The sequence below is a fragment of the Palaemon carinicauda genome, chromosome 18, assembly GCF_036898095.1.
Source record: "Palaemon carinicauda isolate YSFRI2023 chromosome 18, ASM3689809v2, whole genome shotgun sequence".
Lineage (NCBI taxonomy): Eukaryota > Metazoa > Arthropoda > Malacostraca > Decapoda > Palaemonidae > Palaemon > Palaemon carinicauda.
In genome coordinates, this window is record NC_090742.1 from 106,512,448 (window position 1) to 106,523,859 (window position 11,412).

General features: G+C 40.0%; 1 protein-coding gene across 12 annotated transcripts in view; it reads left to right on the forward strand.

Moving 5' to 3' along the window:
- The window catches only part of Dmtn (transmembrane and coiled-coil domain 2 protein Dmtn), a 662,916-nt gene extending 658,199 nt beyond the window's left edge, over positions 1-4,717 (forward strand). For all 12 annotated transcript variants that reach the window (XM_068392641.1, XM_068392644.1, XM_068392643.1 and 9 more), the window contains one exon: positions 917-4,717. In XM_068392641.1, coding sequence (XP_068248742.1) covers positions 917-1,102 — 186 coding nt within the window. In that variant the 3' untranslated portion in view covers positions 1,103-4,717. The remainder of the gene's footprint in view (positions 1-916) is intronic.
- Positions 4,718-11,412: the final 6,695 nt, after the last annotated feature.

Below are 11,412 nucleotides of genomic sequence, written 5' to 3' on the forward strand. Positions count from 1 at the left end.
TACCATTAGTTATTGTCATATGTGTTTGTAGTCATTACTGTTATTATGTATGATATTTTGAGCCTGTTAATTAAATAATATATTGAATTAAAAGATAGTTACTGAATATAATAAAAAGTAATGTACAGTAATAGGTTACTAAATAAAATAAGAAAGTAACTATGATATCTAAGAGAAGTTATTGCCTTGGACGTTTAAGATGCAAATTAGAAACAAACAGTGAAACCCCCGTTTACAGAAATCTTGCCATTGATTATTATGAATTTACTTTGATTATTGTTAAATGGTTTCATACATTTTGGTTTAAATTTAAATATGAACTGTTGTACCCTATGATAATAAGAGAAGAATAGAACATTTAAGAAAAGCTGAAAATTATCCATGACAATATCAGGTTGATTTATTTTTTTAAACCTTGGGAAAATCCAGCAGTCATTTGACTATTTGATATTGTTTTGTTTATAGCAATACCATTTAGTTATTTATGTTAATATACTTTTAAATAACTCTGCAAAAGTAGAAATGCGTGTACTGTCACTTGATTATACTGATCCAAGGTGAGAAAAGAGAGACAAGGCTACAGTATTGACAGTCCTGTAACTCTCAATTTAAGACAAGACATTTTTAAAAAATACAAATTTAAATGGTTTCAATTTTGCATTATGCTGTATGAAACTCAATAATTTACTGTGCATTCTATATTAATTCCTCTACCATGTCATTATCATCCAGTTTAGTATTCTTTCTCAGCATTCATTGTTCATTTTGAGTATATTTGAATCTCAAAATTCAGATTCCATTGCTCTTAGCCTTCCCTTGCCTTGGACACTGCCTCTTGACCTCCATGTTTTATCCTTTTTCTTGCATGATCTATTCCCGAAAGCTATCTCTCTCTCATTGAATTTTTTAATTGCAGGTACTGCTGTTGGTAGTGGCAACAGTGGCTAATATTTTGACACCATTGCTGCAGACTCGAACTCGATTAGTCGTCACCATAACTCTCCTCTTCTTTATAATTTTCATTTACGTACAACTACCTGAATTAAGAGAATTATGGCAAGCGGCTGTTAGTAGGTATGAACACTTTGTGGGGTTTAAATAGCAGTCCCAATGCCAGTATTCAATTTGTTCCTGTATAAAGACTATTCTTGTAACTTAAATGTTATAAGAAGTATTTAAAAATGAATGATTTTTAATGAGTCATACTCCTCCTTCTGTCCAAAAATATAAGAGTCATATTGATTCTTTGTATGAAAACTTTATACATATGTGTGTAAATACATGTATAAGTTTACAGTACAGGCACAAGCTGGCCATAGTGTTACTTAGTTGGATTACCATGAACATAACCAACTTTGTTGAACTATATACAGTATTGCCAGCATATTGTTGTATTACAAATGTAGAAAGTGTTAAAGACTGAAGTGGTGAGTGAAAAGGTGTGCTCTGTAAAGAAGAAAAAAGTTGTATAGCGTACATGTGTTACAGTTTTTTCATAATGAGGTCTTGTACCCAAGTGACTGTTACAGAAAAATGTTGAAATAATTTATTATCATTGTGCTGTTTAATCCAGCTGTATTTCATTGCTTGGAAAGGACATAGAGATGGCTGGCTCATTTGGGGCTTGTGTGATACCATTAACCAAAGCTGGGCAATATATAAAAATAAAAAAATGTGTTTTATAATGTGCTACACTATGATTTTAAATCATAGGGCACACCAAATAACCTTGTGGATGAATTGTCAAGAGTACATGAAATTCATGGATTGGTTATCAGCATGTTGTGACCATGAGATATTTGGTAGCATGAAGCAGTCATTTAGTTGAAAAGTTTGTTAATGAACCCTTGGAATCACATATTCCTGCCAATATTTTATAAAAGTCATGACCACTGGTGCCACATGCTGAGAACAAATCCAGTTCTGAGGCCATGCTTACAATTGATAATTTACCCCTCTTTGCTCTCTATTCTATTTCTAGAGGACCTTTTTTCCTTATACTGGTATCTATAAAATGGTCTGTAGTGTATTTATATCAAGATCGGACCATTTTGTTTCAAGTAAATTTCTGCTCTCTGTGTGATTAATCACATTTTATTTCATATGAGTGGTTAAAAAGTATGTTAGAGGAATTGATAAAGAAGATGAGATATTGTTATTCAGGGGTATTCATTGGTGCTGGTGGGCTTTTTATTGTAACTAGTTTCCTTTCTTATTTTCCTCACATTAGTTAGCTTGTGTTTTTATTCATTGCATATTTTATTGGTGACTTTTAGCATTAAAATCAAGAATCAAGGGATGTTGGAAAAGAGAAAGTGTTGCTTTTATTGTGTTAAGAATTTGGTCACTAAAGTTTAGTTTATTGCTTTTATATTGGCTTTTAAAGTAGCATAGATTGATATTAAAGTTAACATTTACAATACTTACCTATATAAATTAACATTTTAAATCAATAAAAAATTTCAATGTAGCTAATTGCATAGTCGGAGATCCACGTATGTATCTGTAGGCATCCTCAGACTTTATAATCATAGCCAATATTAGGTGAGTTGACATTTGCTACAAAGCAACTGCTAAGGTACTGCATGAATGCAGGATATGTTCACCCATTATTAGCTTAAGTTTGCTATTAAAGAGGTGTATTACCATGAAAAAATTACCCAAAAATATTTTTTTAATTGTATTGTCTTCAGTATTTTAAGTTTCACAGTCAATGGATGTGTGTTTTGGCAGCCTCATAAAGTTTTATTACTCAAAATACAACAAAATCAGAATGTTGTACATTTAAAAGAGTACAGATCCTATGCCTTAGCTTTTTACACGTCAGTTCTCAACTGGAATAAAATGTGTGCAATTTCTTAAAAAGTTGCTTCATAAACACCCCCCCCCCCCAAGTAATTGGTATGTCATCATGTGGATTCTTAGTACAAGGCCAGAACAGCTTTGTCAGATAGCTACTCATTTCCTATAATATTGGCATAGATCAGACATACCAGTAATTCCTTACTCTGATGTTGCCGTAAAGGGAACTAATGCATTGACAATGTTGAAATGGGAGGAACTAAATTTTTTAAATACTGTATATCGTTTCACATATCAAGTAAACTTTTTACTGAAGATTATTTTATGTTCTGTTGAAACCAAGTTGAAGATTTCCCAGGATAAATTCTTTATTTTAATTGGAAAATAGACTTATGTTTGGGTGAATATTTTTCTGCTACATGGGAAACCTTTGTGAAAGAGGATAACAAGTTTGCTAAACTATTTTCAACAGTGTCTTAGATTTCCCCTCCTTTTTTCCTATAAATCAATTTACAACAAATACTGTACTCTAAACTATACTGTATTTAGTAAAGTATTTAGTGTGTCCCAAAATTTATGAATCCTTTTGGAGACATAGTTGTTCCTATTTCATAGAATAAACAACATTGAAAAAATTAGGCCATGTTTATCAACTCTGTTAAGTAAAGAAGTAAATTTTTCACTGGCAAGTTATTCCTAGTTCATAGCATAAATAGAATTGGAAAAATTAGGTAAAATTTATCAAGTGGGTGAAGTACAGAAATTAATTTTTCACAGGGGAGTATCAGAAAAATGATGGTAATGGTACTCAAATGTACTGTAGGGGTCCTGGACATTTGGTCATTTTAGTTACTTAAAAGGAGGTTTAAGGCTTTTAGATGTTAGCTTTTGCCATGTACTTATGCACATGCATGATGATACAGTCATGATGAGGATGAATGTGTTTGGTCCATGTTTGACAATTCTATGTGGAGATGTAACACTCGTAGAGGCATTAAATGTGGCTACGGTCATTGTTGTACTTCATACTGACTTTAGAATATTTCGTGACACAATGGCAAAGTTTGCAATGTAGACAGGTTTGGTTCAGGTTTATACTCTTTGACAAAGTCTCATCATTGTTGAATGAGGCCATTATTAATAAAGTAATAATCCCATGTAAAGTTGCATCAGTTGAATGTGTTGTAGGGTTATCTAAATTGGCTTTTGTATTAGAAATAGGACATCAAAGGCTAAAAAATAGGAAAAAAGTCATTCACTTTGATACATGTACACTTAGTATGACAACTTTGTTGCAGTATGAAGTAATTATTTAATTACAAACTTAACAATTTTACCAAGTGCTTCTTAACATATATATAATATATAATACCATTATATACACATATAAATACACTATGTATATATGTTTACACTAAAAATAATTATGGTTGGACCTGAATTGTTGCACACATGGGAAGTGGGGGACCCACAGCAGTCCTTTACAACCACAGCTGTAATGCCTTCAAATATGGCTTTCCACATCAGGGACAGTTTAGTTGTTTTCTGATGCAGCATTTGCTTTTGCAGTCATTAATCACACTTTATTTCATGTTTTAAAAGCTTATGGAAATGCAATTTTTATTTTTGTTTTGTAAACCAGCAAGTCACACATTTTCCATTCCCTGGATGCCAGTCTCTTTAGTATTATGATCATTATAATTATTATTATTCCATTGAGCTGGGTTGATGGCTGCCGAGTTCTTAATGATTTTGCCAACTCTTATTTAGTTCTTATGTCTTAGGTTTGAGATCTGATATTTTTTTTTTGTATATTCATGTCAGAGTTTGATGCCAATTTGGCAAGTTAGGCATATTATATTAGTTGTAAGGGATTTTTTTTTCTTAGAAAATTTCTAGTAAATATGACACTCCATTTTTGTGTTTGAATATGATTCCTAAAAATAAGTCTTGTTTATGAATATAACTGTTATAGAATATAGATCAACACCAAAAGAAAGGGACCATTAACATATAGCTACAGGCTTTTTATTAAAACACTTGAAAGAATTTAAGCTAATTTGTGCTTCAGCATATTTTAATACTTAAGGCCAAAGGAGATTAATTCTGACAGATGCTCTAGATCTATTTTGCCATTATAAAGTAAAAAAATAATAAAAGAAAAGTATATAAGTTTAAATTGATTTCTCTCTTTAGCTAATGACAAGTCTGGTTCCTAAACAAATTTAAGTAAAATGAAAATATCAGAAGTATATGTTTTTTTCTCAAGTGGAATAAGTAAAAAATTTAGTTGTTTAGCTTGCTTGAGTTCACTGTTTTTACAAAATGTGCTGTGGCTATATAATGACTGACATTTCCCTCAAAACTTAAGAAGTTGAGCTGATACACTGTCTGGTATTTCCATAAAGATTGTGAAGAAAGAAAGAACAGAATTTGCAAGAAAAAATATAATTGTATTGAATGTATCAGGGTTTAGAACTGCAATTTATTAAATAACTTTTATTATTCTAGTTTTTCAACTCGGTGTTATTCTTTGGAAAATGATAATAAAAAAGTATCACAATAATATATAATACATCAAAGTTTATACAGAATATATAGAAAAGGAGGAAGTCAGCAAAGCTGCTAAGATTACGTGTAGACCGTGTACAGTACTAAGACCGAATAGGAACATCTATTATGAACTATTACCTTCACCAATGCATCCACTTTGACATCGTTGGAATCTTTCTTTCATGGAGGAAGCATAAAAAGAGAATAGTAGAAGTAGGATGGAATGAGGAATAAGGTGCTTATAATTGCCCTTCTTTCTATCAGAAAGTTCGGATAAAAAATAATCAACAAGGTTCATATTTATGATCATACTACATATAACAAAAGTGTGCATGTATTTTTTTCAAGATGCTGTATTAATATAATAAGAGTTGAATGGTGTCACTATAAATCAATTCTATAAGAGTGAATTAGTTCAAATCATATTCAAATATATCACAGTTACAACTTCTAGAACTACAGATTCTTAGCTCCTTGGTACTGGAAACAACTCATACATACATACATATACCAAGGCACTTCCCCCAATTTTGGCGTGAACTTTTAACTTTAATTGCTCTCTACAAACTAGAGATAAAAATCCCTTATCTTGGTTTTCTACCTCTCGAAGAGTATCTTACACAAAAAGGGGTTTTTGAAGAAGGAAACCCTGTATGTTCCGATACAATCTTACCCTGAACCCCTCTTTAGGGGTACCTGGAGCTCGGCTAGCTCCCACGACCGGGAATTTTTCCCCCCAACAGGCCTAATCCCCCCTTTCAGTGCGCCCAACTCCGACCTCTCTTGTTTACCCACAATGCACCAAGAAGAAGCTCCCAGAAAGGACCTGCCCAGGTCAAAGTTCACTATTCCACTCCTCGTTGTTGTCATGTGAGGTCAACTCTCCTGCATACTCTCGTGACCTTAGTTTTATTCCCTTGTGTTAACTTCGTTTTCCCAGTGTTCCCTTTTATTCCCTTGCTTATTCATTCAATATGGAGTCTTTGCGTGTGCAGCGTCGTTGCCCAGGTGTAAATGGGAAGTTGTGTGCAGCCTTTCACATGTGTATGTTGATTATCACGTTCTGTGTACCTCATATCGGGGCCGAGTTTGTTCCCCGAATGATACGTGTGAGGAGTGTGTTGATTGGAATGAAGTTCAGTGGGTCAAGATGGTTACTAAGAAACGGAAAAAGCCAAGGAAGGACAGGTCGCCCTCGTGGAAGGGCTGTGGGTCTCATCCTCCGTCTTCCTTTTCGACAGTTCCCAGTGTGTCGGGAACATCTTTGTCTCCAGGACTGCCAATGGTTCCGTATGAAAACACTAGCATGTTGGGACCTCGCATCTCTCCCTCCTTGTCCGGGAGTCAGGCTCTCCCTCCACTCCCTGGTCTTTCCGGTAGTGCTTCCACCCCTTCACCAGGTCTGGCCACACTGGACGTAGCTGGCGTATTGAGGGAGATGATGGTGCAGTTTGAACACCTGCTCCAGGGCAGCGCTATCTTCTCAGCGGGTGGTCCTCCGCCGCTGCTAATGGATCCACTTGTTGACCACGTGTACCAGTTCCCCTCCGCTCAGGCGCCACCATCTTGCTCTGCCCATCCTGGCCAGCTTTCCTCCGCTCAGCCTGAGCCGTCGGCCCAAGCTTCCCTACCGGGGACTGCCCTACCGGGCCGTCAGCATCAGCTGAGGTCAGACCCCCATCTTGCTCTCCGCCGACCGCGTTTGCGGCCTCTGCCCAGCCGCAGGTAGCCATTCCCTCCTCCGCTTATGGAGTGGCGGTCTCAGCTTCCGCTCAGTGGCTCCATGACGCCGATTTCTCCTCGTGGGCCCAAGAGACCTGGTTGGGTCCCCCAATAACCCCGTTCAAGTCTCCACAGAGAGACCTCTTACAAGCGTGTTGAGCAGCAGACAGTGCCCCTTCTACCCTGTGGGAGGAGCTCTCTTCCTTTGATGTCGCCCTATTCCCCCTCCCCTCCACCGTGGATTGGGTACGTCGAAAGGGGAGGACCAAGGGAAGAAACGCCACTTCTCCAGGCCGCTGTCTTATGACTCAGTGTCCCGGGTCCCGCTCCTGCATGAAACGTTTCCGGGTGGAGGAAGAGCGGATTGGGGCCCATTCTGTCGGAGAGGCGGATCACTGGGACATTCCTTCCCTGGATGAACCCACTAGCGGACCTCCCGCTACCGGAGAGTGGGCTCCGACTTCCGAGATGGGGTCAAGGGACCATACCCAGGAGGAAGTGCAGGAGGAGGTTTCAACTTCCGCAGGGTCCTCTGCCTCATCTGGAAGCTTAATGATCTTCCAGAGCCCTCCTCTGCGCAGTCGCAGAGCCACTCCACCAGTCTGGAGCGCTAGTTTGGAGCCCCGAGGGAGGCAAGGCCCTCCTTGGCTGTACTTCTCTCCCAAGACCTCGGGGAGAGGTTGAAGGCTATCGCTTCAGCATTGTTGAAATCGAAAGGGGTCCATAGGTCCAATAGCTAGATGAAGTTACTGCCCTTCCCAGAAGTAAAGCACAGGCACTTCTACACTCCAAAAGGCGTCAGCCAGGGGCACCGGATCTCGGAGGAGAACCTGGGAGAGAGATTGTCGGGAGTCTCCGTTGGCTTCACGATCCATGGAGGCGGAGTATTGGGCCATGGGGAATGTAGCCTCGTGGCTGGGTCTCTGGTCCACGGCCGTCGTTACCTACACACGTCGTCCAGAGCGGCCGGGAGAGGGACCAATTTGTGGAGCTCGTGGTCTCTGGGTCGCGGGGAATCTCATTTCTGGCAGTCCTTATAATTGGGAGCTTTGGAGGAGGGAGTCGATCCTTCACATGATGCCGAAAAAGCTCCCAGACAGAGCTGAGAGCCCTGATGAATGCCCCCATTGTCAGAGACTCTCTTCTCAGAGGACCAAGTTGAAGCGGTCTTCATCAAGTGGAGGAGAGAGAGTCAGGACGCAATGCTGCATAAGGCGTCCTCGTCGTTTTCTTCGTCCTCCCACTCCCAGTACTGACCAAGGGAGCAGAGCAGGCCCATGCCGCAATCTGGGAGCTGCCCACCACATCCTCCTCATCCTCCACAGAACCAAGCACCCTCTGCTGCCCAATGGAGCAGATCTCGGTACACCCCTCCAGCAAGTAGTTCCTCCAGTTCAAGTGGGGGGAGGAGATCCAGTTTCACACCCTCTGCGTCGGCCTCTCTTCCACGCTTTAAGTCTTCCCCAGAGTCTTTTCCCTGGTCTTCAAGTGGGCCCACAAGAGAGGGATGAGACTCCTGCAGTATCTCGAGGATTGGTTGCTCCTCTCCTAATCTCGAGAGAAGCTGTTAAGGCAGAGGAACCAGTTGGTTGCTTTTTGTGTGGAACTGGGAGTGATCTTCAATTGTGAAAAGTCCCAACTCTCCCCAACAACGAAGACGGTGTAACTGGGGATGGAAATATGCTCTGTGCAAACCAAGTCCTTCCCGGCAAGGGGGAGGATTGGAAGGTTGAAGGAAGTGGCGAGACCCCTCATCAAGGGGATGCCGGCCTCTTTGAAGGATTGGGAGAAATTAGTAGTGCTCCTGGTGTTCCTGGAGAAGCTTGTCCCCAAAGGGAGGCTGATGCTATGCCCAGCCCAGTAGGACCTGAAGGAGGTTCAGGCCCTTTTGTCAAAGAATTCCTCGACGTGACACCCACCCATCCCAGACAACCAAGGACTGAGTAGTGAGTTGAGCCGCTGAAGTGTGGATGAGTTTTGCACGGAGCTCCGTTCAACACTTGCCCTGAGTCGTGTTTTAGCTTTTGTTTCCTTCTTGAATATCATTGAAAAAATATTAGTTAATCTTATGGAGAAACCCAAGTGAGAAGAAAGAGTACACTATGTCTGTCCCTAACTTTCTCTGCCTCACATGTCAAACCAAGGAAAGAGACCGGAAAAAATGGATAGGATGGGATTTCAATAGATTCTATCACAAGAAATACTGTATGTGTATATAGTGACTGGCATCACTGATAATAAACGAAAGAACCTTGATTGGTTATGCACACACTGCGTAGGCGAAGCCAGACAAGCCAATTTGTATGCAGGTACTGTATATCAAAATTGAAGGAAGATGTGAATATAAGAGAAGAGGCCCTGAGCGAACAAGACGCAAGAATCGCTGAATTGGAAAACAAGCTTGCGGACCTTAGCGCACATGCAGCAAATTCCACCCAGACTACTGACCTCACTGAGAAGTTGATAATCTTGCTATAAATATGGAATCAATTAAGGCAACACTTCAATCACTGATGGACCCAAAATCGGAGAAAACGACATATGCTGACAAAGTTAAGGAAAAAATCTGTTGATAATTAAATCGACAAGTACAACTAAAATTACTGAGAGAAAACACGAGGTTGAACAGGCACTTAAAGACATTCCTATACTTAATACGAGGTTATCTTTGAATGGGAATGTTGTAAATTTTGCAAACAAAATGATCAGAGATGAGGCTGCAATACAAAATGTAGACATTGGTTGCCGACACAAACTTTCTGAGGGTCATGACCTGATGGTATATCATCAGGGTCAGTCTTTCTGATGAAATAGGTGAGATTGGACCCTAGCTGTTTCAGAGAAAGATTAGATCCTGTCGTCTCCCCTTTAAAAAGTTGGCCACCTTTAAAGGCCCGGCTCTTCAACAGGTAGGCCTTAAGGCACTCAATGTGGCAGAGAGAAGGGCCCACCTGAAGTGGGACAATCTTCCAGGTCCCCCAGCATTTCGTGGGAAGTTCGCTTTTCGCCAAGAGTGCAGGATCAGGGTAAATAAAGATATACCTCCCCCAATTCCAAGAATTCAATGTGGCCATCATCCCTTAAAAGGGCCACAATCTCGCTGACTCCAGCACCAGAGGCCATAGCAAGTAAAAAGATAGACTTTTGAGTAAGATCCCTCAGAGAAGAAGTGTTATCTATCGAGGAGGCAAAGTGCAGGACTTAATCCAACAACCAAGAAATAGCCTTGGGAGAAGCATTAGGTTTCAGTTTAGCAGAAGCATTCGGGATCTTATTGAACAGCTTGCTATTAAGTTCAATATCAAAAGCTTAGGCAATGGCTCTAGTTAGAGCCAACTTATGTAAGGCAATAGTTGTAGTGGCTAGACCTTGATCATGAAATGAGATAAAGAAAGAAGTACAGAAGTCCATAGAAATGGAATAGGGCTGATGACTTTTCATGAATGCAACCCGTTTTTCCAGGAAGACAAATATTGTCGTTTCGTGGTGTTAGACTTGTACTCTTCTATGAAGTCAATTCTCTCCTTTGCAACTCAAAACTTTCTTTGAGCCGCAAGGGCGAGAAAATCATGAGCCGAAGGGTTTTCATTATCCAAGAGAAAGCAAAGACAGTCTTCTGTTGAACATCCTGGGACAGCACTGTAGATGGTAGAGGGACCTAGAGAGGTTTGAGTACCACAAGATGATACCAATTGCTCTTGGGCCACTTGGGAGCCACTAGAGATACTGTTCCCTTGAAAGTTCGCAGCTTGGTCAGGACTTTTATTAGGAGGTTGAATGGTGGAAATAGGTAGATGAGAGGTTAACTCTATTTGGGGAAGGATAGCCATGGCTTGCTATTAACACATCCCTGATTTATACACGACATCTCTCAGGATACTCACTTCAGAGGTCAGAACTCTGTTGATACCTCTAAGATAAAATTTCTCTAGCGTATCCCGAGTAGAAGCTGCCAATAAGGAACTTCCATCAGGACGATATGGCTCGAGCCCAAAAACGCTGCTTATAAGTCAGCAGTATGAACATTATATTCAAAACCATGGTAATTATCTATCTCGATACACGTAGTTTAAGGAAAGAACCATCGTATGACGGCGTAAGGCTTTTGTTGCGTTTTTACGCTGTGACATCACAAACATGGCGTACAGTATTGTCGGCGAGTTAAATTAGGGCAGTCTACCTGTGTTTCAGTAAAGAAAACGTAAAGTTTGGGCGTGAAAGTTTCAGGGGTAACTACAATATTGGGAGCGAGACCAAATTACTGAAGGAAAAGAGAAGTGTGAAGAATTCCTCACACCCTGGGATGAAGGGAGAAAGAAAGGAGAGAGGGGTTAG